We start from the raw sequence: 27,566 nt of genomic DNA, 5'->3' as shown, positions 1-27,566 counted from the left end.
AAAAATAAAAGTGAAGTATCATATGGAGAATTTTTTTAAAAGTAGTCTCTTCAAGTGTGAAATGATATTTATATAATTTTCACTGTGAAATCAGTAATCCACTCAAAAGCATAGAATAAAATATATATGTAATAATTATAATGATATAACGATAGTAATGATTATGATTCTAGTAATAAATATGATAAAAATTACGATGTTTGATTTTGTTTCCTAGGTAACCATGGTTGTGACAATGGTAATCCATTGTTTGCTTTAAAATATACATTGGAGAAGGGACTTGACACAGAAGCTTCTTATCCCTATAGAGGGAAGGTAATTCCTTTAACATGTCAAAATATAATTGATAGCCTCGCCTGGTTCCTTTTGACAATCGAACCATGTTGCTTATTATCGTGTACGAGCTGTGGATACAGATTAACAAATCAAAGGTCTGCAAGCTCTGTGGTATTTTCTAATATTTGCAATCTAAATCGTACAGTATCTGTATGTATTTTCCTGTATACGAATATTTTGATATTCTAGAATTCATCTTGCAGGACACCGAGTTGCAGCGACTGCGTTTAGATTTTTTGCTATAACAGTTTGAGTTTGATACATACGGAACTTTGCATGACCAGAGTTTCTAACTTGCATTATGAAATCATTTATGTACACTTTTTATGACAGCCACACTTTATCATTGAATATCGTGGCTAATTCCTTAAGAAATCGCTAAAATTACTTAAAAAAAACACTAAAAAAACAACAACAACAACATGAGTTTATATTATTAGGCGATCACAATAATTCTAAGCTTTACGGAAAAAGTCGAGCAATTTTCATTGATTAAAATGATATTCATCCGCGTAATTTGTGAGTGTGCATTTATTGACAATTAATAAGCCGATACTACTTTTAAACTTTGAATGAGTTATTATTCGCTGGATACTTGTTACAAAAAAAAGATATTCAACTAGTTTAAGCTGTTTTGAGAACTACTTTTTGTTGTTAGGATTGTTGGGAAACGCTGTTCCTGAGATTGAATGTCAGCATTGTATTTCTTGATCCGCGATCAGAAAATACAAAAATCGTTTACCCAGAAGCCAACATGACATCATTCACTTCCGATTACGCCGCCATACAAAATAGTTCTACAGAACTATTTGCAGATGTTATTCATTGAAACTGTGACAAAAAATTATGGTTCTTTTTTGTCCCAGATTGAAAAAAAACTTTTAAAATCTACACATTATCATAACAGAAAACTTTTCAAGTAAATCTTAATGATGATAATTTCAGTTGACACGTCAGCAAGAACACAAAAACCTACATACATATAGTTTACTAAATTCTTTATATTTTTGTTACGAAAGGTCGGTGAATGTATTCAATCTCAAGGGGAGCTTGGTTGCTGGGTGCAAGACATCGAGATGATATGGAAGCATGGAAATGTTGAAAATCTGAAGGTAAAAAACAAGTTTGATAAACTATAGTATCACCCTTTTTGTAGTAGTACTCAGTAGTTTGGTTTTTTAAAACATGAAAACATCTTGTATCGATTAGTTTTAACTAAATATTGATAGTTTTCATAAAAGAAACCATTGTATGTGATATGCGATCTAGTTGGGTTATTCAATATTTAATCAGGAAAGGTATGCCTAAACAATAAGACCTGTTTTAAAGACCACCTTTGAATTAAGAACACCCTGTGAATAAAGGCCACTCTTTGACAATTCTTCATTGATTAAAAAGAACAAAGTAACCTACATATTAAGTCCACTTGTATATAAAGGCCATATTCGGTCTCTCTCTTAGATGCCCATTGATCACAGGTTTGGCTGCACATAGGTATGTTTTCTAGTGATTTGTCCAAATTTAGTTGTGTAAAATAGTAAATCTATCTAATAAAACGAAATACTTGGTGGTAGTCTTTTTAATGAGTCCTAATTGCTTTACAATTTACATTTAAGCTTTTTTAATACGCTAAATTCTGTATAATTTTGAAATACAATTGTACATGTATTTATTAAAGCAGTGTGATCAACATTAGTTTAATTAACTATTCTTGACCTTTCGACAAATTCCGTAATTTTCAGTTTTATGACTAATAAAACAAAATAAGCGTCGTTATGACCAGGAGTTAAAAGAAAAGCTTGTCCATATCAAATACAATGTACATGTATAAAATACGACAAATGAAGACATTGGCCGACATTGTAAGAGACAATGGTGGATTGTTATATGTATATTTCAATAATAAAAAGTTTTTGCATGTGTTGTATGTGTGGTATATTTACAGGAGGCTGTTGCTATAGAAGGTCCTGTAGTCGTATCCATCGACACAGACGATGACGCAGACACATTTCGACTGTATAGTAATGGCGTTTATAACAACCCTAAATGTAAGAATGAAATAATAGATCTTGACCACGCCTTACTGTTGGTAGGATATGGAATTACGGATGAAGGTCAACCGTACTGGCTCTTGAAAAACAGGTGAAGATCCCTTTATGTAAATGACAGTCTAATCTAGTACTTCTAATACATTGTATTTAACGCTTGGTCTTCTTAATAATGTTGTTTTATAATATTAATAATATTAAGTACAAAAATATGCAAGCATCTCGAGTATGATGGTATCTTAAACGACATGAAATCCCTTAATATTTTGACATGAATACTAGTATGCCTTAATTTATTTTCAGTTACGGTGTCACCTGGGGGGAAGAAGGTTACTTGAGATTGATACGGAAGGAAGACGAGAACACATGTGGAATAGCAACTTCTGCAATGTACCCAACCTTACAAAAAATACCGCAGTAAAGTTGTTTGAATGATAAACATGACAAGAAAAAAGGACTATACTAGTCGGGAATATTGCTGTCTTTATACTTTTGCTTTAGTGTACTTGCCTGAATGCTTTCTTTTATTTGTGTTTACATGTATTTATTTATTTTATCTCATTGCTAAATATCTTGAAATTTGTTTGACAGTGATCAAATTACGATTTTAAAATAGTGTATCTTTTATTTCGTTAAATATATAATGGATATTTTTTGTTTGTGTGTAAGATGAAATTTTATTTCATCGAGTGGGCTTTAAAAACACTATTCTCACGAGTGGCGTTATCACGAGATGAAATAAAATTACATCTTACAGAACAAACAAACAAATTTTATTCTTATTTTAAGCTAAAAAACAAGGTTAAACGAAATTTCCTTAATATTAACTTTAATATTAAAATCTGTTTTCCCACTGGTAGCCTCTATTCTCTATTAGTCGAACTTCTCATAAAACACAAGAAGTCTTGGGCTGAAAAATAAAATTCGATAATCAACGCCAAATGACGGTGATATTATTTATTTATTCAAAAAATATGAAGTCACGCCATCCGACCTTATTTCCGTTACTTTCTGCGAATTTATATTAGACCTGGCTTTGTGAAATGTAAGCGGCCCCCATTTTTAAAAGTTGTATATTTCGAGGGAGGAAAATTATTGTGTTGGATTCAGAGGGATATCATTTGGATTTGTAGTCATATATCTTTTTAGAAGAAAGAAAACTTATTTGAGGATTGTTACAGACAATAAAAAAGTCTTGACAGATGTGTAAACATTCAAAACGCGGTTAGGAAATTGGAAATGAAAGGCTGCCATACGAACGCTGGGTTGTTTACTTATTCTCCAGGCTGATGGCTGCCATTGCGTTTCAAGTTTTGATATTGCATTAGGTAGTTATTGCTCGTAGAATACTTAAATATGCCCAAATGTCATCAAGAGCAGTTTTGCATGTGGAAGGAATTGTATTTTTCAGACTGTAAAAATGAAACAAAATATTTAGAGACGATATTTGGTGATTGGTACTTTGAATGAATTGAAGTAAGTTTTCTTCTTTTTATTACTTTTGAAATTCAAGTTATTTATCAAGTTTAGCTTTGCGTTTCTCTTAACAGCCCTGACAATGTTGTCAGCAAAAAAAATTGAGGTACCACATGGGGGAAAACTTTTAAAAGTAGTGAAATTATATTTTGATACTTTTCACTGTGAAATTATCAAATATAATTTTCACGGATAAATCAGTAATCCACTGAAAAGCATAAAATAAAATTAATTTATTCATTCTTGGTAGATACGATTGCAAAATTGAACTGGAATCTATGAACATCGTATATATTCAGAAGTCCTATACCAGTTAAAAAACGTGACCTACATGTATACTGGTTAGACACAGTGGCCTGCTGTTATTACATATTTTGCTATGTACAAATTTGATTGTTACAGTCAATCATTGTGTCAAATATATATCATTTAGACACGGTGAGATATAGAAGTTAGACACTGTGGCAGTTAAGGAACTTGACATATACCATGTAGTAGTTATATAAACATTGTGCCATACTGTACCAGTTAGACACTGTCATTATCGGATGAATATCGTGCTATGACGATCCAACATTTCCTGTTAACCAATAGTCACGTGATATTGTCACGTGAGGTTCGACGATTTTTGTCATAATCATTTTAATATTAAAATAAAATGGGACTCACGGATTTTCATGGAAATGGCCGATTCTTTTCAGAATCTAGTACAAAAATCAACAAAACTATGAAATTCAATGTCGCGACAATCTCTAGTATCTACATACATTTAGAAACAGGTAAATGTTAATTGATTGGTTCATAGATTTTAAAACTTAACATTGATATCTTTGTCTGTGGTATAAATGTTTTCTTCATAAGTTCCTCTCGTTGTTGTTGTTGATTCATTTTGCTTGTTCAAACTTTGTAATATTTCTTCAATTGTTCGGTTCTTTGTCTCAGGAACAAATTTCAAAGTAAATAAGAAGAAAATACCAAGTAACGCCGTAAACGGAAGAAAAGAGAAATCGGAAAGCCCGCTCTGAAAAAAAAGAAAACGGAAAGTGCTAAAAATCATCGGAAGTGAAATGTGCGCCATCAAGTTATAAAAAATATGTTAAAGGGACTCCACAGCCCTTTTCCACAGAAAAAAATTGATTCGTTTTTACGAATTATTATTTAAAAAAAACCAGATTATAAATTCGTAAACACGTAACGTTATTTCATAATTACGAAATAATAGTTCGTAAAAACGAATTAATATTTCGTAATTACAAAATAATATTGAATATTTATTCGTTTTTACGAAATAGTAATTCATTTTTACGAAACATTAATTCGGTTTTACGAACTAATATTTCGTTAAAATGAATTAATATTTCGCAATTACAAAATAATATTTCGTAATTACGAATTAATATTTCGTAAAAACGAATTAATATTTCGTAAAAACCAATTAATATTTCGTAATTACGAAATAATGTTTCGTAGTTACGAATTAATATTTCGTAAAAACAAATTAATATTTCGTAAAAACAAATTAATATTTAGTAATTACGAATTAATATTTCGTAAAAACGAATTATGTTTTCGTAAAAACGAATTATTGTTTCGTAAAAACGAATAAATATTTCGTAATTACTAATAAATATTTCGTAAAAACGAATTAATGTTTCGTAAAACCGAATTAATGTTTCGTAAAAATGAATTACTATTTCGTAAAAACGAATAAATATTTCGTAATAACGAATAATATTTCGTAAAAACGAATTAAATGCCGGGAAAAAAGTGTGGAAAGTGTCACCTTAGGGGCTCCGTATATATACTACATGAGGCTATTAGTTTTAATGGACCTAAAATCATTATCATTTAGCGTTCAAATAAGCTGGCAACATAGACAACTTCAGATTGCAAGCTTATGTACAGGCCTGCCAATCAAATTCTTTGTTAACGAGTCCTTTGTTTTACTATTTAACCTTTTAAACCTATTCTTTTTTATTTTCGAGTCTCATATTTACCTGCATATATGGAAAGGCGTAGGCAACGGCGAAATTAGCCGCCCAATTTACAACAACCGAAACGCTCATAGCCGCAGGACGAGCTCCTTGAGAAAATAGTTCTGAAACAATAAGCCAGGGTATCGAACCTAAAATTGAAATTAAAAAAAAACTGATAAATATGTATGTTATTCATGAAATATAATGTATCAGTACAGTTAGTTTATGTATAAACAACAGTCAAAAATCAGAAATAATTCATTGGACATTTATCAATGTATAATCGAGAGTTTTCATTTATGAGCATAAATCGAGGCTTAACGTTTAAATCGATATCTGATGTGTTAGGCGATATTTGATTTTTAAACCGATATCTGATGTGTTAAGCGATATTTGATTTTAAAACCGATATCTGATGTGTTAAGCAATATTTGATTTTAAAACCGATATCTGATGTGTTAAGCAATATTTGATTTAAAAACCGATATCTGATGTGTTAAGCGATATTTGATTTTAAAACCGATATCTGATGTGTAAGCGATATTTGATTTTTAAACCGATATCTGATGTGTTAAGCGATATTTTATTTTAAAACCGATATCTGATGTGTTATGCGATATTTCGTTTTAAAACCGATATCTGATGTGTTAAGCGATATTTGATTTTTTAAACTGGTTGCAAATTTCATTTTAAACCAATATCTGATGTGTTAAGCGATATTTCATTTTTAAAACTATATCTGATGTGTTAAGTGATATTTGATTTTTAAAGCGATATCTGATGTGTTAAGCGACATTTGATTTTTAAACCGATATCTGATGTGTTAAGCGATATTTGATTTTAAACCGATATCTGATGTGTTAAGCGATATTTGATTTTTAAACCAATATCTGATGTGTTAAGCGATATTTCATTTTAAAACCGATATCTGATGTGTTAAGCAATATTTCATTTTAAAACCAATATCTGATGTGTTAAGCGATATTTCATTTTAAAACTATATCTGATGTGTTAAGTGATATTTGATTTTTAAACCGATATCTGATGTGTTAAGCGATATTTGATTTTTAAACCGATATCTGATGTGTTAAGCGATATTTCATTTTAAAACCGATATCTGATGTGTTAAGCGATATTTAATTTTTAAACCGATATCTGATGTGTTAAGCGATATTTCATTTTAAAACCGATATCTGATGTGTTAAGCGATATTTGATTTTAAAACCGATATCTGATGTGTTAAGCGATATTTGATTTTTAAACCGATATCTGATGTGTTAAGCGATATTTCATTTAAAAAAGGATATCTGGTGTGTTAAGCGATATTTGATTTTTTAAACCGATATCTGATGTGTTAAGCGATATTTCATTTTAAAACCGATATCTGATGTGTTAAGCGATATTTCATTTTAAAACCGATATCTGATGTGTTAAGCAATATTTCATTTTAAATGGATTTTTAAATCGAGATCTGATGTAAAATCTTACATGGAAATCGGTATTTATTGCGATATTTTGTGCATATCGATATTTGGCATGTAAATTGATATTTCACGCGATATTAAATAAGTTGGTTGACATATGATGTTGTATTCAATATGTATGTTAACATCTGATGTTAAATTAGATATAAAAAACGATATTTAATGTGAGATTTGCCATGTAAATTGATATTTTATGCAATATTTATTATATAAATCGATTTTTTTCATGTGATATATATTTTTATATAAAATATCACATGAAAAATCGACATTTGATGTGATATTTGATGTGCAAGTCGGTATTTACTGTCCTTCAATATGAAAATTGAAAGTTTGAGGCGATATTAGATTCGTGAATCAATATTTGATATGCAAGCCATTGGCTAACATAAAAGATATCAAGTCAAAGTACAAAATATGGCATCGTAAAATCGTCTTCGTTTAGGTGGATATGATTATAAGATTTCATTACATTAGCAAAGCAAGTTTTGACTTTAAATATGTTTTTAGAAAAGACCTATATTTTGTTTTTTTTATGAATTTTAAACATTTTACAATTACATAAAATAATCATCCAAAATTTCAAATTATAAACAATTAACACTCCCAAATAATGTTATCTAATTAAGGAAGTAATTGATATCATAAGTGTTTTTGATGGTATCAAACATATAACTAATTGTTACAATGCAGTTCTTCCTACTTACTTACCAATCCTAATATTTATTAAGTGCCAGCCACTTAATATACTTATTGAATTTATCCCTTCGAGCATAATTTTAAAATCATTTAATTATCACAAGTTGCAAATGTTGGCTAATGCTGCTTGTCAACGACTTGTTTTTACAATTTACGGCAACTTGTAAAAATGTCAACTCACCAGGACCGATGGCAAAGCCCACGACATACAACAGTGACACTATGATGTTGGCAATCTTCAACCAAGATGCTAAATACTTAAATTAGAGAAATAATAGAATAAATAGTAAAATAATGGAAATAGAAATAGTAAAATAGTGGAAAATAAAAATACAGTTAAACCTCGTTCGCTCGAACCCAGATAGCTCGAATATCTCCTTAGTAAAATAATGAAAAATAGAAATAGTAAAATAATTGAAAGTAATTGAAAATTGAAATCTTTAAGTAATGGAAAATAGAAATGGTAAAATAACGGAATATTTTTTTAAATAATGGAAGATAGAAATATAAAATAATGGAAAATAGAAATAATAAAATAATGGAAAATAGAAATATTAAAAGAATGGAAATTGAAATAGTAAAATAATGGAAAACAGAAAAAGTAAATTAATGGACCCCTACCCCCAAAAAATGGAAAACAGAAATAGTATAATAATGGAAACTTGATATTTTTAATAATGGGAAATAACAAGAGCTGTCACGCAAGAGGCGAATCCACCCCCCCCCCCGAAATGGTTTCTTAAGCATGCATGGATTATGAAAAGAAAAGAGAATTGAAGTACCTAACTGCTCAATATTGTTCTTGTGAAATGAAATGCTATTTATAGCAAATTTAACACATTGAGACAAGGGTCTTGGATGCATTACAACATCTTGATGTGGCAGACATTAATGTCTGATTGTCAAATTATTTTAAAATCCTTCAATGCATGACAAAGTGACAGTCCGGACACAAATGTAAGTACGTATAATCTCTATTTGTGTTAGCGTGAACCTTCACCTTGACCCTTGAAAAGGGACATGGTTCTTGGACACGACACAACATTGACATGAGATAGACATTTCTATGCATAGTTGTTTCAAAATCTCTCAAGTCACAGTCTGGACATGATTGTTGTGTAAAGGGGACAAACAGACGGACAACATCCTTTAGCTTCGACACGTCGTCCTGATGTGGTAGACATTTGTGCCAAGTTATTTTAAAATCCTTCCATACATGACAACGTAACAGTCCGGACATGAATGTGTATCTTCAAACTCTTCTCGAGAGAATGAGTACCTTCAAACTTTAAGTGTGACTTTGACCTTGAAGGTAGGGACAGGGGTCTAAGTGTGGTTGACATTTATGTATAGTTATTTCAAAATTCTTCAATGCATGACAAAGTTACAGTCCGGACACAAATGTGTGTATCTATAAAAAAGAAACTCTAATTGTGATAAAGTGAACTTCAAAAGTAGTAGTGTGACCTTTACCTTTGAGGTAGGTACGTGATTTTTGGACGCAACACATCGTCTTGATGTGGTAGCATTTATGCCAAGTTATTCTAAAATCCTTCGATGCATGACAAAGTTACATTCCGGACACAAATGTGTGTACCTATAAACTCTTTGTGATAAAGTGAACTTCAAAATGGTTGTGTGACCTTGACCTTTGAGGTAGGTACGTGATTCTTCGACACGACACATTGTCTTGATATGTAGCATTTATACCAAGCTAGTCTAAGTTAGTCCTTCAATTCATGACAGAGTTACAGTCCGGACAAAAATGTGTGTACTTATAAACTCTTATTGTGATAAAGTGAAACTTCAAAATGTCAGTGTGACCTTTGAGGTAGGGACGTGATTCTTAGACGTGACACATCGTCTTTGTGTGGTGGACATTCTTGCCAAGTTATTCTAAAATCCTTTGGTGCATGACAAAGTTACAGCACGACCTATTAGCTCCAAGTGTAATAATGTGAAACTTCAAAATGGTATTGTGACCTTGACCTTTGAGGTAGGGGCGTGATTCTTGGACGCGAGACATCATCTTGATGTGGTTGATATTTGTGCCTAGTTATTTTGAAATCCTTCGATGAATTATAAAGTTACAGTCCGGACACGAATGTGTGTACCTTTTAACTCTATTTGTGATAATGTGAAACTTCAAAATGTTAGTGTGACCTTGATCTTTGAGGTAGGGACGTGGTTCTTGGATGCAACACATCGTCTTGATGTGATAGACATTTGCGCCAAGCTTTTTCAAAATCCCTCAATGTATGATAAAGTTACTGTCCGGATACGAAGTGGGGACGCACAGACAGGCAGACGATGTGATTTTCATATGCCTCTCTTCGGGAGCATTAAAAAGCAGAATAATGGAAAATAGAAATAGTAAAATAAAGGAGAATAGAAAAAGTAAAATAATGGAAAAGAGAAAAGTAAAAAGTAAAATTTTGGAAAGTAGAATTAGTAAAATAATAAAAGTATATGACCAATAATGGTAAGAAAATATCAAAACAAAAGCTCTTGGTAGGGCAGCGTGCTCGACTATTCTTTGTGATTTCTAGTAAAAGAAGGGTACAGGAAAAAAGGGCCATGATTCTGACAAAACCAATGTTAGAGTAATGGGCCTTGGAAAATGACCTATTGTAATAAAAAATAAAAATGTGAAGTTTCAACCAATACACTTTAGTAGTTTTTGAGATACCAACTTTAACCAAAGTAGTCGAGCTAATAAATGTATAGATTTAGAAATTTTCTGCTTATTAAATTGCACGTGTTCTCTCTTTATACTTAATAAACAGATAATCAGATCTAGGATGTGTACTATACTTAAAAGTAATCATTGCCGCACAAATAATTATAAAACGGATATATTTAAGTAACAGGATCATGGCTTGATGAGTAAACAGATCCGTTTTTACGATAATCATTTCAAATAGTCTGGCGGCTTTCATCTTTAAAGGGACTTCACTGATTTTTTTTGACACGACGAGACTGACAAAAAAAGTTCGAGATTCATATTCCATTTTATATGGGTCTACACCAAAAGCTTGTGTAAAAAATTCTAGATCATTTCTTCACTCTTTTTTCAGAATATTTATTCTTATTTTGAAAAATGACCCTGAAATAAAACGCTTTTCATTCAAACCGACCTAAGAGCAGTACAAAATACGATTTTTTAAAATTATTTCTGAGTAGATCTATATTTCTTAATAATAATATTGTTTTAAGAGCCCCAGCTGATCTATGTAAAAAATCAAATTATATGATTTTAGGGTTTTTAGGGTTTTGGATCTCAGTGGAGTTCCTTTAACCACAAAGGCAGAACTTGTGCTGGTATAGGTTGAAATCTACATGTAGTTCGTTATGTCTTTAATTATGTGAAAATGCGATTGGTGAATTAGTTGAATCAAGATACACTGTAGAAGTCAACATTGTATATTTCCGGAAGTTCTACTGGGTCAAAATTGAAAGAATGAAAGTAAATTACTGTGAATTCACTTAATTTTGTAGGCATGAAATTTTCACAAAGAATATTTTCCTGGGTTCTTAAATGCATGGACTATTTCGTTTTACAAAAGATAAAATGTAAATAATGTGGTGCAAAGTAATCTTACAGTAGGCGAAATAAAACTTCGTTGGATCTTAAAGTAGTGGATTGTGCTATCAACGAAAAACACGAAAATTAGTTCCTCACGAATAATAATAATACAGCAGTATTTAATATCTAAATATAGCCACGATTGTTGTGACAGGTCTGAAAACTTACCGTAAGAGAAAGTGACAATGTGATCAGAATTGTGAATATGAACATGGTGCCGAGACCTAATAGATGTAATGTCCGTCTGCCTACCCGGTCCATCAAAGGCACTGATACAACCGTCATGACAATCATTGTACCTCCTACACCGGAAGTTGCGTGCGCAGCCGTCGTTTCTGATAAACCAGCGCGTTTGAATAGGTTAAACGAGTAGTAAAAAATCTGGAAACGAAGATTCATGACTTGAAATAAAAATTTAAAACACACTATTTTTAAATGAAAAAGAAAATGTTTTAATTAATAAAAGATAATGATTTGTAATATGCACAAACACATAGGGTCAGATGATCTCAGATCAGACCGCCTTTAGTCAACTCCAAGTCACTTTTGATAGGAGTGGGCCATCTATCCCAAATTTCCACATTAATTTTAAAAATTCCCCTTTACTTAACTGAAACTTGGCGGTATAAGGGATTTTTTGTTTCTTTTTACGTGGAAATTGAATGAAAACACACGTTTTGTGATTGAAACAGATTCTACATTCATGAAACAATGAGAAAAGTAACTAAGAGTTGACAGGGGTGGAGCAAGGTGGGAGCATTGTCTGAACCCCAAACACCTATCGTAACATGCAATGAAAAAACTGTCAACTTATATAATTTACATAGTCATTTGGAACATTTCTTTCATTATAATCAAGTTTGATTGGATGGGTCGAAAAGATGTGTTTGACATATATTTAAAAATCAAGATTTCACAAGCATTTCAACTACAAATATTTGAAAGACCTTGTATAAACATACTTGACATTGCAAATAAAAAAAGAACTTTAAACAAACGTTCAATTTGTTTGCTGCCCGCTTAGTGTTGTTATGATGTTGAGTTCATTTATATTCATAAAACCTTCAACCTTAATATTTCTCTATACATGTTTTTTCCACTGACAACATTAGGAGATGTCCCGCCACTGCAACAGTCCTGACGTGACGTGAACACACTTGTGTCTTTTTCTTATTAAATTAATATTTTGTGAATCACAGGAATAAACTAATAACAAAAGAAAAGTATGCAAAATAATATTAAATTTGTTTGCATATAAACCTTTTTATATTCGCTGCCCTCGCGAATTCATGAATCCGCGAAATGATTCGGGAATGGTGTTTTCGTGAAATAAAGATCACGCGAATATAAAGTTATTTACAGTAGAGGAAGAAACTATACAACCCTTAGCCTTTGCCACCAGTATAGAACGATGCAATATTATGCAATCTGGAAAGGCCCTTTAGCGTTGGAAGCTCAGTTTTTGTATTTTGATCCTGAATTCCCCGAAGCTTTCAAATAAAAGCAGGGCAAATCCATATCACAAATTCAGTAGGTTAAGATGAACAACATACAAAATACATACAGCATTGATACCAGACAGTTGTTGAGAGAGCTGCATGATCACGCTGATTAACAATGCTCTTCTTAGTGATCTCCTCCTGAACAAACCAATGATGCTAACCTGAAATAAGAAAAACAATAATAAAACTATGGATAATAATAAAATCATAAACTTACTGTTGTGATTTAAACTATTTTCAACCTTATCAGGATATGCTTTAGAATATATAGTTGATAAAAGCTTTTAAATTATGATGTTTTTTATTAATCTACGACTTAAAACATGTATTATGAACTTCATAAATCTTCTAAAAAAATCTTTTTAAATGTTCGAATTTGCAATTCTGTATACAAACGAAAGAGAAATTTTGATTTGACCACGAGTTCCGCCTTCGGTCGATTTCATATGCGTTAACATAATCAGCCAATCAAAATCATATGCGTTAACATAATCAGCCAATCAAAATCAGATGTGTTAACATAATCAGCCAATCAAAATCAGATGCGTTACTATAAACAGCCAATCAAAATCAGATGCGTTACCATAACCAGCCAATCAAAATCAGATGTGTAAACATAACCAGCCAATCAAAATCAAATGCATTAACATTTTCAGCCAATCAAAACGAATCCGATAACCGAACAAAGAGCTATCTATATGAATTTTTACCCATTCTATTTCGAAGTTTTTTTTCTAAAATAGAAAAAAACACTCTAAAAACAACAACAAATAAAACAACAACAGAACGCTTAAAAACAAAATAGCTTACAGAATCTTCCTCCGTAACGGTTTTACTTTCAGATTTCATTTCTTCAATGTCAAAATCAACATTTGATGTCCCACGGAATATTTCAAGAGCTAAAATAGACAAGAATATTTCAAATTAAATATGAGATAAAAGAAAACCTCTCTTTAAATTTTCAATGCGTCTTCGAAAATGTAATTCAACTAAATATATAACCAAAATTCATGATTTCATAGTTAAAGATTTTTATAAATTATATTATTATATATCTAATTAATCTAACCAATCAACAATCTGCATTTGTACCTCGTGACCGTCCAATACATTCCCTTATTGGATCCAAATAAATATATTATTTTCATATTGGACGATTGGATACATGTGTGTGTCATTTTTAACCGGGCTTTGACGGAATGTATCGATAAGTTACAAATAATATTGTTGGCTCAGCAACCCAATACTGAACAATACTGGATCAGATAATAATAATATTCATATTTGAGATATCATTACACATTCAAACTATACACTATTTAATATTGAATAGGTACTGTATAGATGTAAATTTATTTGATCTCTTTTTGTATGACTACCTTTTCTAGCTTGATGTTCTCTTTTCTTAGAAATGAGAAGAAATCTTGGACTCTCGGGACAAAACGGCATGGTCATCATCTGTATAACGCAAGGGGCAACACCTAAACCTGGAACGGTCAGGACATAAAATGTTTATATAACATATGAACCCATACAACCATAGATCTATTGTTTAAAATGGTATTTAAATAATGACGTAATGTATATGTACATAACAGCGGTAAAATATCTTGGTAAAGTTTCGAAATAAGGCATTATATGGCAAATAAACTTAAAAATCAGTTTACCTCTAAACTTAGAGAACTAAAAGCAAAATCTAGCATTTTTTTAAAGCATTTTTCCAACCATTATTGTATGGTAAAAAGAAACATTTTATAAAGATTTTTATCTAATAAAGTAACATTATCCATCCATTTTGATATGATAAAGTCACATTTCCCAACCATGTTTATCTGATAAAGAATCATTCCCTAACCATTTTTATATGAAACATATTTCAAACCATTTTTATCTGATAAAAAACATTTTTCCAACCATTTTTATCTGATAAAGAAACATTTTCCAACCATTTTTATCTGATAAAGAATCACTTTCCAAACATTTTTATATTATAAAGTAACATTTTCAACCATTTTTATATGATTAAGAAACATACCTAATAGGAGATTCCAATAATCGGAATTTCCCAGGATTTCTGGAAAACCAAGTATCTGAGATACCAGAATGCCTGTGACCACGCCTATCTGGTGTAAGGTGCCAAGTGCTCCACGGGTGTTCGGGGATGATATTTCTGACAGGTACATCGGTGTAAGACCAGTATATAATCCTGAAAAATCAGTCACCATGTCGAACAAAAAAGATCAATTTAATTAAGTCGTGTAGACTGGAAAGTGTTAGATCTAATTATTATTATTATTATTATTATCTGATTAATGTTAGGAACATCTTTAAAACAGTATTTCAGTCCTGTTACATCTGTAAGTCAGTCTACTTTTAAGTTAGGACACAGACTACTATTCTTCTTACATAATTTTCATGTTCCATAAAACGTTACAACCCACCCTATTAGCTACGAGTCTTTTACTCGTCAGTTCAAATCCTGGGTGAGGCATTATTTTTTTCAGAACGAGTTGGTTGGCAAAATTATGTGTCACGTCAGAGACTTTTATTACAGAAACATGCGCCATCTGTCCAACAATTCTGACACTCAACTGATTCATGTGGAGATGTTGCCAGGTGCTTGCGGAAAACTTGTATTAAGTATATGTTCATAATCCTGGCAAATTTGCTTTGTTGGACTGGCATTTAGCCATTTAGCATACATCTTGCTAGACTACATGTATATTTCTCGGGTTTTGAATTGGATTATGACTACTATGTTTGATGATGTTCATAAAAATCTCAAATTGTTCTTTTTTAATGGAAATTATTCTTAGATATCTAACTGAAAGCTCAGCTTCATATATGATTAAAGGGTAAAACAATTCGACTTTAAACAAAAAGATTATCATATTTGGACCAAGACTTTAATAGCAATCAAACCCTAGAAATTATAGAAATTATCCATTCAAGTTGAGGCAAGAAATAGATGATTTATCAAATTTGTCTGAACCGACTATTCGAATTTGCAACTTTGTGAACAGCCAAATTTCATGAAAGTCATCCTATATTTATAACATAGATAATATTTGTAACATAATATTTATATGTTTAATTATTAATATTGCAGTCATACACGTTTGACTGGATAAAAAAGTGTGATTAAAGCAAAAGTTTCGGGTCAATATCCTATACAAAACAAACATGCGTGCCCATGATGAAGATGTTTTGAGATAATCCCTTATAATAGTCCTAAATTTACTGACCTTATCTCATGTTGAGTAAAAAAAATCTTGATGATTTAAAGTATTTGTAAATATATAACATCAAAGATAAATAAAAGAGTCTCTACACTTTCTACAGCTTTAAGTGTAACATGGTTTTGATCATTTTGATTATATGAGTAAATGTGGAAGGAAAACAAATACTACATGATTGTTAGTTAAATATTGAAATATTTTTACGTATAAGGGTATGTTAAGCATAGATAAATGGAGGGAGCGGGTGTGTGTGTGTGGGGGGGGGGGGGGGGCTAAAATGAAAATTATATTTCCAGTTTTGATTATAAATCTTGTAATTATAAAGAAACAGCGTATTATTTGTAAAGGAGAGCAGTGGCCTGGTGGTAAAGTTGTCTGATTCTCAATGAAAGTACTGTAAGTTCGAACCCTTATCTGGCCTCATATTTCTACATTTTTGATCACAGTTCAAGGAAGCCAATTCAAAAGTTATAAATGTAAGTTTCCAGAACATGTTCCACAATCAAGCTATTTAAACAAGTAGCGAATTACATGTATATATAAAAAGGAAAAATTCCGACGTCATTTTACTTACCCGACGAAATACCGACCAAAAGCCTGCCGGCGATTATCATTTCGTATGACATGGCTGTTCTGCTAAGATACATCAAAATACACGCCGCTATTCCAATAATACTATTGAAGATCATTCCAAACTTTCTGCAAAAAATGCTCAAAATATTGTAAATTTGTATTTTTTATTGTGAATATCAAAGCCCCTAAAAATATTTTTGATGTAATTTTTTAATGTTCGGTGTCTGTTTAAAGATATCGTTTGTTTTACATAGACGGACCGTAACTTCTTCAATTGTTTTTACACACGGACGGATTAATGTCAATCTTTACCTTTGCTGTCAAGTGAATTTTCGTGTAAATAACATTAAAAAATATTGACCTAAAAGTAAGTGGGAAATAACAGTTTCTTTTTTTAAGGAATGAAATGTTACGATTCGGAGCAATTAAGATACCAAATTTTCTACAACATGCCTTGCACAGGTGAAATAGGACGTAAATTATACAGCCACACCTTTGTGAAGGACTTCTTTACGAAAATAACAGAGACTTTGACTTTGATTGTGTTTATTTTTTTCTTATTTGGTTTAACAGAGCACCAACACATTAGATCATATGGCGCCGAAACAGGAAATATGATTTTGGCTAACCTCGGGTGTTACAAACTTCATGCAACATCAAGAGTCAAAACCATCTCACCTGCTTGAGGTAAGAGATGCATAGACTCGAGCCAATTTAGTCTCCTGCGATCACGCAGAGCTAAATTGATGATGCAATTCTTATGCCTCAGCTATTAAAGGCATGTTGTGGTCATATCCGGTATTGTCTGTTATTTGCATGAAGTGATGCTGACATACTATTAAGTCTATAATAAACAAAGCATAGCAAAAAATTTCACGACTAGTAAAATAATCTCTCTTATCCTTTATATATTTGTGTGAATATTACCTGCCAAAGAAGTTCGCCCACCAACCAGCTGCTAGCCCGCCCACCATACCACCCACAGCAAAGATTGCCACAATCAGTGCATAAAGGGAAGTAATTGTTGCGTTCGACATCTGATCTCTTGATCTCTCATAATGTGTGGAGTTAAGGAAAGCCTTGATTTGCTGAATAATACAAATTTATGACAATTATAAGTACTGAATTATCAAAATATGGAATGAAATAAATCAATACTGTAAATCTTAAGACAGTTGACTATGGAATATGTTTTATATACTAGGTTACCAAAAGAAAAGCAGTCCCCCATCCATTGGGAATAGCAGGGACTTGCATCTTATATATAAATCGCTTTGAGTCTGCTTTTTGTAACCAGTTCTGGTGTCATATGTTAGTCTCGAACCCATGAACCCAGGGTTGAGAGGGAGGGTTGAGAGGCAGACACCTTAACCACTATGCCATCACTCCTTTTAATTAGTTTTAAAACTTAACTTTTATTATTACCAGGGACTGATAATCGATTTGACCGATTGAAAAAAATGTTTAAATCAGATTTATATCTTAGGATAAAGAAATTTGGGACGACTCTATATTAAGTCACAAAAAATAAGAACACGAATTAATGAGTTTAAAAGGTAGAACTTTTTTAACAGACCAATACTGTAAAGGAGATAACTAAATTTGCAATTCAAATTCACGATTTAGCATTAATATAAAATTTTCATAGTGTGGATATTGCGAAAACTTGATAAAACATCAAACAGAAGGAAATGAAATACGCCTGTTTTAAAAGCTTGTTTAATTCAAATTAATCTTTATATCAAACGGACTTTAATTGATTTTCAGACAGCAAAATTAATAAAGCATGCATGAGTTAGCGCATTAATTCGAAATAAACATTTTGCTAAGATAAAATATGTGTACTTATTCGAAGACACAACGAAAGACGAGCCGCGCCATAACAAAACCAGGCGCAGTCTAGTCAGGATCCATGCTATTCGCTATCAGTTTCTCTACTTGTTATAGGGTTTGTAGGCAAACAGCATGGATCCTGATCAGACTGAGCGGATGCGCAGGCTGGTCTAGATCCATGCTGGTCGCAAGTGCGCTATGTTGGTTTTGCCATGGCCTGGCTCATATATTAACATCTGCTCTCAGTTTAAATAAATTTCAAGACCATGATATATCCGTAATTATAAAGTCTTTACTACACAGGTTATGCGTCTCACTATAAAAAATCGTAAAATACCCGTGCCGCAAGAATCTATAATACTGTACACTTGCTTTCTTCCATTAAAGGAACTGCACTGAGGTTGTTGTTGTTGTTGTTGTTTTTTGTTTTGTTGAAAATACAGGACTAGAAAGGTTAAGACCAATAACTTGTGTCCACAATTTTAGATCATTCACTTACCGTTTTTTCCAGAATGACTTTTCAAGTCGCGAAAAATGACCCAAAATATTGAAGATCGTTGTAACGCTTTTCACTCAAATCGGGCTAGAAATAACATAAAACTACGATTTTCGATTTATTTCTGAGTACATTTTATATTGCCTAAATATCTTTTGCATATCTTTCTGCTTAAAGTGCACCAGCTGATCCATATTTTACGGCTTTTTTTTTTTTTTTTTGGACCTCAGTGAAGTTCCTTTAACATAATATCTACTGCAGTGTGTGTATTTGAGTTTATTTATTCTCGCCAAGTCCTCCAGAAGAGAATTAGTCATTTTAGATTATGGATACATAAATGCCCTCCAATTCCAGAAGCTTCTCCTTGTTCTTTTGCGTCCCAAGTTTTTAAGCACTTTTACATTGGACCTTGATGTAAGTCTCACCCGAAAGACTGCTTTGTAATTTTAATTGGCTTGAAAAAATTCTTAACGGGCTTAAGTAAAGTACCATACCGTTTCTGGGGCGTTGATAACTCCTGTATTGTAACCGAACACTACCGAACCCATAATTGCTGAAATGACTGCCAGACATAATCGCCATGTTATCCTCTGTAATTTCAGATAAAATAAAAAAAAACATAAATCGCCTTGAACCAAAGCTTTAAAAACAACTATTCATGAGTTATTTATACAGAATTTATTTAATTTTGATTATGTAGGAAGCTGTAAGCATTATAAAATCATTCTTGAATCTGTTCCTGGGAACCAACCAGTACTGAGCTTTATAGCTCAAGGAAACAACGCTTTGCCGCTGACGGGCTTTGCACCCACACCGCTAGTGATCTTTAGATTACTGGTCTGGTGCGTTCATGCATTCATTATTACATAAATTTAACACGCAGCATCTTCAGCATTTTTACGCACAATGTGAAACCCAACCATCCACGTAGATAGTTCAAGAAGAATCTAGTTACATGCAAGAATATCATGTGTAAAAAAAATAATGTATAGAAAAAAGAAACGTACGGTGTCCCGTTAGGGCCACCGCAACACATACACTCGTTGTACCGTCTTATTTTCGTGTTTTCGTTGTTTCGAGTTATGTGTGTTGCGATGGCCCTAATGGGAAACCATAGGTTTCATATTTCTGAAACCTGAATAGAATACAGAATATTATTTTAACAATAGCTATTTGCCAAAAAGCCTGTATAAATTTACTTGCATTATCATACATTACATTTTAATAATTGATTGACAGAAACAATATTTCAGTCAAAGACTCAATTATTGAATAAGGTAGTTTCGATCTAGCTGACGAAGTAATGTAGACATTTGAAAAAATAGCGACTATAATAATTTTTGCTTCTTGGTTAAAATAATCATAAAAGAACCTTTATTATATTCTTATAAAATGAAATATTGAGAAATATTGATGAAATAGTATGCGTTTTTTTCATTTCCCGTATTATTTTTACTGTATAAATTATTTTTCACTACAGTGAAAAATATTTTCCGTATTTTCACTGATGTCTTGCCGGACTACTTTCTTCTAAGCTTAGCCAATACACAAGCTTTTAGGGGAAATATTTCAAATGTAATGTTAAACAAGAGCACCGCTAGGCAGAGCATTATATGCCCGAAAGTGTTTTTTTTTAGTAAGGATGAAGCATTTGTAAGAAATGGGAATAAGCTGTTCATCCTATAAAATTTTACAGCTGTAGGTTGATTAATACTTAAGTTATAAATAATGACCTTAACCTTTAACCTTGTAACCCCAAAATCAATAGGGGTTTTCTACCTTATATGGAAATAATCCCATGAAGTTTGAATATTGTGGGCATAATGGAACTTTACTTATGCCCCGGAAACTGCTTTCAATTTTAAGGTAATAGTGACCTTGACCTTTGACCTTGTGACCCAAAAATCAATAGGGGTCTTCATCCAATATGCACAATCATACTATGAAATTTGAATATTGTGGGCCAAATGGAACTTAAGTTATGCTCTGGAAACTGTTTTCAGTATTAAGGTAAAAGTAACTTTAACCTTTGACCTTGTGACCCCAAAATCAACAGGGGTCTTCTACAAAATATGGACAATCATCCTAAGAAGTTTGAATAAAGTGGGCCACATGGAACAAACGTTAAGCTTCCGAAACATTTTTTGGTTTTAAGGTAATTGTGACCTTGACCTTTGACCATTTGACCCCAAAATCAATAGGGGTCTTTTACCCATTATGGACAATAATCCCATGAAGTTTGAATATTGTGGGCCAAATTAAACTTAAGTTATGCACCAGAAACTGTTTTCAGTATCAAGGTAAAAGTGACCTTGACCTTTGACCTTGTGACCCCAAAATCATTAGGGGTCTCCTATCTAATATGGACAATCATCAGTTATGCTCCGGAAACCAAATTGCTAACGGACGGACGGACGGACGGACGCCAGGGGGTATAACATAATATGCCCTTTCGGGCATATAAAAAGAGAAACATGTAAATAATAAACAGAATATTCATTTTTTTTCTATAAAACAAGATTTATTTTCATCTTTTGATATGAAAATTATCATGTTTCGCACGTGGCTGCCTCCACTAATGAAATATTTACCGTTATTACATTCGATTAAAATAAATCCAGTATTTGTAGGAAAAAATAACACTTAAATATCATCCATTTACATAATTTACAGAACATATTGTAAAGATTTATACTTATATCATTTAATCATCAATGTCATCATTGCTACAGGAATTTCTGGATGTACTTTATAATATGTGATGACACGCATCATTTTTTTCAAAACGTGACTAGAATATTACAAACTGTATAAGCTCACGGCTCTTTATTACAAGAATTTGTATAATTGTGTCTTTTCTAGTTAACTTAATACGCTATTAACAACCATAAATTAATGTTGTCATCTCCGTATTAAAACATATTGGAATGTTACCTTTTACATTTGACGAAGGATTTGTAAGTTGTTTGTGTGTGTGTGTGTGTTTTACAGTTCCAAACACACAAACTATAAATGTGTCCATAGGACACGGGTGCGCCACTCTCTACTGTTTTGTGACTCTAGGTCAAACAGTGATGTTGGTCATCATTCCCGTAAAGTTGTTTGATTCTAACTCAGGAACTCAAGGTACACATAACACAACATTTTTGGAATGGTTTTTACTTAGTCAAGGCCAATTACTCTACAAATATTGAATTAACCCATAACCAAACACCCGGGTGGCGCACAGCTGCATATGCGGATAATCATTCCTGTGAAGTGTCATGGCTTCAGGTCAAATACTTTTTAGCTACGCGCTACACAAGTTAAAATTGCAATTTTTTACTAAATCATGTCGTACGACACATATGAAGCCCTTCACTCACATTATTGGTAATTTTGTTATAGAAACTTGCCAGTAAAGGGTACATGGAAGTGTACAGTTATGGAAAAAAGAAAAATAATGACTTACTAGTTATAACCAATCAATATGTGTAATATAAAGACATTGACCTTTGAACTAGTGACCCCATTATGACTAATAAATAAGTAAAATATGAAGACTTTGTGATTAAATGTTTTAAAGGAAATAGGCGGAAAACATATTTACAATTAAGGTCCCTTTGACCTTGACATTTGTACAAGTGATCTCATAATCAATAAGGGTCATCTACTTCATATGACTATTCCATATCTGAAAAATGAAGACTTTGTGATAAATATTTTTCATGATAATGAGCGGAAACCATTCTGACCTTTAAGGCCCCTGTGACCCTGACCATTGACATTGTGATCCCAATATCAATACGGGACATCTACAAGTTATACCCAATCAATATCTGAAATATGAAGACTTTGTGATAAAAGTTTTCAAGATAATGAGCGTAAACCATTCTGAAATTTAAGGCACCTGTGACCTTGACCTTTCCCTTATTTACCCCATAATCAATAGGGGTCACCTAATAGTTATGACCAATCAATATGTGAAATATGATTACTATGTGATAAACAGTTTTCAAGATAATCTGCGGAAAAAAATGACATTTAAGACCCCGGTGACATTGACCTTAGACGTAGTGACCCCAAAATCAATAGGGGTCATTTACTAGTTATAACTAATCAGTATGTGGATGATGAAGACTTTGTGTTAAATATTTTTCAAGATAATCAGGGGAAATCATTCTGACATTTAAGACCCCGGTGACCTTGACCTTTGATCTAGTTACCCCAAAATCAATAGGGGTCATTTACTTATTATGAACAATTATTATGTGAGAAATAAAGACTTTGTGATGAATAGTTTTAAAGATAATCAGCGGAAGCCGTTATGACATTCAAGGCCCCATGTGACCTTAACTTTTGACCTAGTGACCCTTACAGGGTCCATCAACAATAGTTATGACCAATCACTATGTGAAATATGAAGACTTTGTGATTAATATTTTTAAGATGATGAGCGGAAACCATATGGTCTACCGACGGACAGACAGACCGACCGACATTAGCAGTCTTCGAAGGGGAGGGGGCATAATAACTCTACAAATATTGAATAAATCCAAACGCTAACACCCAGATGCACAACTTCACATGCTGATCAACATTCCTGTAAACTTTCATGACTCTATGCCAAATACTGAGCTACGTGCGACACAAATAGAAATTTGTAAATTTTTACTAAGTCAAGGGCCAAAACTATGACAAAACAGAATAAAGCCATAACGAAATCCAGGTGCATAGCTTCATATGCTGAGAAACAATTTTGTAAAGTTTAATGACCCTAGGTCAAATACTTTATAACCTATGTGCGACAAAAGTTGAAAAATGCAAATTTCACTAATTCAAAGGCAATAACTCTACAAATGCAGAATAAATCAACATGCAAACACCAAGGTGCGCTATACATGCTGATCAACATTCCTGTAAAGTTTCATGACTTTGACTTTAGGTCAAATATTTTTTTAGCTACGTGCGACACAATTTGAAAATTGCAATAAGTCGATGGCAATAACTCTACAAATACTGAATAAATCCCAGGTGCACATCTACACATGCTGACCAGTATTACTTTCATAACTCTACAGTCAAATACTTTATGAGCTACATGCGACAAGAAAGAGAACGGACGGGCGGGCGGACAAGGGTAAATCTAAATCCCCCCCCCCCCCCCAGTTGAGGCACAACAACTTACAAAACTGCTCACTATTTAGGGGAAAATGTGTGAGCGGCCGAATAGCTCAGTAACGGTATTCCAACAGTCACGGGTTCAAGTCCTGCTCAGACTGCGCATTTTTCTGACCCTGTGACAAGAATATTTGCACGGTGATTTTTGTTTCAAGTAATAAAACATGTTAAACATCTTAATTTTCAAAATCAAACTTACGGATTTTCCTCGGTAATTTGCCGCCAAACTTATGTCGATATTTTCGTGAGCTGTTTTCTCACCATTATAAACATACGATCCATTATCCATCATCATTCCACTTTTACCATTGCTTACATCAACAGATCCATAAGTTTCTGGTCGACTGTATCCATTAGATTCTACACCATTACTCATATCGAAAATCTTTCCGTTTAAATGCTCTTCGTTTGTCATATCTGTTCAAAGGAAAATTTTCATTCCGTAAAAAACAAACTAAATATAATCGTATTTAATTTAAGTCAGGATGAACATGTGAACGTTAAAACTTTGATGCAAATCTATGGAACGCCCTTCCTGTCTTCTCATTATGATTACCTGTTTCTTACTTTCGCTCGGTAAAATAAATTCTTCTGTACAACAAGGGGTTAAAATATCAAAATATCAAATTCATTTCAACGCTCACGACACAGCCAAGTTATCGCTAGGTAAGATAAATACTTCTGTACATCAGGGGGTTAGTTAAATATTAAGTTTACTTCAAATTTTATAACACAGTAAATGTTTCAACTGGCCGAATAATGCAGCTAAGCCGTTTCATGGATACTATAATAATTTATCAGGTGTACAGATGACCCGACATTTTACAAAGATCACGTTTCATACTCAGATCACGTGTGAAAGATGACCAGCATATCATGTATCTACAAAATGTACATAAAGTTTACCTTTACCACGCTAAATATCTTAAGCGGACTTGTCCATCTTTCAATCTGGACAAAACCATTTGTCATTTTAGGGGATATTGCAAAATATGTACTGAATGAATAGCTAAGAGAGCAAACCATTATCAGACGGCAGGGAAGTGCAGGTTGATCTTGGTCTGCACATATCGTATACTGAAGGAAAACTTAAGGTTAATGAAAACAATTTAAGATATCTTTAAGTTTAATGTGGTATTTTGAAAACGTGTACAGATAAATTACACTACAACAACAACAACAACAACAACAACAGAGGCAGTAGCAAAATCGCCTCTACCGACAACAACAAGAGCAAGAGCAGCAACAGAAGCACCACAACAATCAACAACAGCAGAAACAACAGATGCAGCAACATCACATTCAACAACATCAACATTTGCAGCAGCAATAGCAACACAATCAGCAGCAGCACTACCACCAATACCACTACCAGCAGCAGCAACATCAACAGAAGCAGCAGCAACAACAACAACAACAGAAGAAGCAGCAGCAACAACAACAACTACAACAACAACAGAAGCAGAGATCCACCACCATCACCAACAACAATAATAATTTTTTTCAAGTTTTTTTTATATCCAAAAGAAAAAAGCAATATTTTTTACCCAAAGTACTAATCTTTTTAGCTATATCTACATTATGCCCAATCACTTGAACGAAAATGCAAGTCAAAAAGTAATAAGTGGTATTTCTATTTTTTTTAGATAAAATGTCCCAGTGATCTTTGACATCGATGACAAAAACAGAGGTATATTGAAAGACAGGCGTCTCTGTTTGTACTGAATTTAGACCCTTCTTTTGAGTTATTGAAATATTTACAATCTTTACTCATCAATCGAACAAGGATAACGTGAAGGGTTTTAACAAACTTACAACAAACATGAATTATTTAGATAAAACACAACTATTTATGTTATCTATTAGATTTCAACATAAATTAACACATTAAACAGTTCAAATACAAAACTATTTAATCATATTCGGGACCATTCAGCTTATTTGCTTCAAAACATACAAGACTGTGCAATTAATATATATTTCATCAAATAAACAAAAACGAAATTGGGGTTCCATGTTATGACATCAGGGAACGTGTTCTTTTTATTTTGCCTGTGATACAAAAGAGAAAGGACATCAAAACACTCGGCTGTTTTCTTTAAACTCGGGGGCTACGCCCCCGTGTAAAATCAGATAGCCTCGTGTTTCGATACTCTTTCTATTACTTATTGCACGCGAGTCTAGACGCGCAATTAAAGTCAATTTAAAGTCCAAAATTTGTTAAGGATCGACATGATGAATCAATCTTTTCCGTCATTCTAATTAATTTTTTTTTTAATTTAGATTAAACTTTAACATAACTTTTTCGTGCCATTTAAGATGTTGCCAGTACATCAAATTTGCTGTATAAATTTCCGTCCTCATGCTTTACGTAATATTAACTTTTCTTTTCTCTACGTTTCAGAATTTGAGAATAAAGTTTTAGCATTCAAAATATATTCTCAAACATGTATAACTGTGGAATATGTGTAGAAAAGTTAATTCTAGCATAAACATGCAATAATTCTTAAGCAAAAGAAATATGACCGGCTGCAATACTGCATAATACAATAGACCTCGGTTTGGCAACAAAATAATACATATACACGCAAATTCTACATCAATTTTGGATTAGGTTTACGAGCGGAAATTCCATATTCAGCCAATTATTATGGCACCTGCCTGATTTGTATGAATATATAAAATGTTTTAAACTCAAATAAGGTAACATCGATTTGAAAAGAAAAAGTATAATGACAATTATATATGCATTTTATATCATAACACTATATAACATTACGAATGACATAAGTTTAAAGTATGTGAACGAAATCCCTTAACAATACATTATTAGAAACGGAGCTCGTGCATTAAGAAAAATTGAACATAATGTTCTCTGCACATACTGACCGACTTTCATTTTGTAACATTTGTGTATCACGTATTACATAATTTAATTTCTAAAACGTCTCAAATTGAAATAAAAGAAAAATTATTATAAGATATTTATGATGAAATACAAGAAATTTAATTTACCTTCTTTCTGAAAGCCTTGACACTTTTATACAGGTTTGTACCCAGAATCTTGAAGAATTTGTTTAACACAGACTTATCTATAAAATCGTTAAGTATGTTTAAAATTTTATAATATCTATTAAATGAAGCAACAAATTATATTT

General features: G+C 32.4%; 2 protein-coding genes across 3 annotated transcripts in view; one reads left to right on the top strand and one right to left on the bottom strand.

Moving 5' to 3' along the window:
- LOC132753731 (procathepsin L-like) overlaps positions 1-4,724 on the top strand; it is a 10,098-nt gene extending 5,374 nt beyond the window's left edge. The window contains exons 6-9 of the mRNA XM_060744237.1: positions 218-315; positions 1,356-1,448; positions 2,282-2,478; positions 2,688-4,724. Coding sequence (XP_060600220.1) covers positions 218-315; positions 1,356-1,448; positions 2,282-2,478; positions 2,688-2,805 — 506 coding nt within the window. The 3' untranslated portion in view covers positions 2,806-4,724. The remainder of the gene's footprint in view (positions 1-217; positions 316-1,355; positions 1,449-2,281; positions 2,479-2,687) is intronic.
- On the bottom strand, positions 4,084-27,566 carry LOC132753730 (glucose transporter type 1-like). 2 transcript variants are annotated; one of them, XM_060744236.1, is made up of 13 exons: positions 27,424-27,566; positions 24,608-24,825; positions 19,743-19,838; positions 17,847-18,007; positions 16,921-17,045; positions 15,143-15,313; positions 14,487-14,594; positions 13,918-14,006; positions 13,170-13,268; positions 11,774-11,986; positions 8,201-8,276; positions 5,858-5,985; positions 4,084-4,881 (listed from the first exon to the last, which is right to left on the bottom strand). In XM_060744236.1, exons 2-13 carry the CDS (start codon positions 24,821-24,823, stop codon positions 4,669-4,671), a joined length of 1,695 nt encoding a protein of 564 aa, XP_060600219.1. In that variant the 5' UTR covers positions 24,824-24,825; positions 27,424-27,566; the 3' UTR covers positions 4,084-4,668. The 2 variants fall into 2 exon arrangements, with proteins under 2 accessions (XP_060600219.1, XP_060600218.1); XM_060744235.1 differs by lacking the exon at positions 27,424-27,566 and having other exon boundaries at positions 24,608-24,900.

This window comes from Ruditapes philippinarum, unplaced genomic scaffold, assembly GCF_026571515.1.
Source record: "Ruditapes philippinarum isolate M1 unplaced genomic scaffold, ASM2657151v2 ctg653_1_1_1_1, whole genome shotgun sequence".
NCBI classification, from domain to species: domain Eukaryota; kingdom Metazoa; phylum Mollusca; class Bivalvia; order Venerida; family Veneridae; genus Ruditapes; species Ruditapes philippinarum.
This window is presented reverse-complemented; position numbering and strand designations above follow the sequence as displayed.

Bases quoted from the DNA above. Each gene is read 5' to 3' on its own strand.
- LOC132753730 (XM_060744236.1), bottom strand. From the start codon at position 24,823: ATGACAAACGAAGAGCATTTAAACGGAAAGATTTTCGATATGAGTAAT. The intron at 11,987-13,169 runs GTATGTATTTTG...CTTCGTTTCCAG, and splicing joins AACTGTCTGGTATCAATGCT to ATTTTTTACTACTCGTTTAA. The intron at 5,986-8,200 runs GTGAGTTGACAT...TTTCAATTTTAG, and splicing joins GGGCTTTGCCATCGGTCCTG to GTTCGATACCCTGGCTTATT.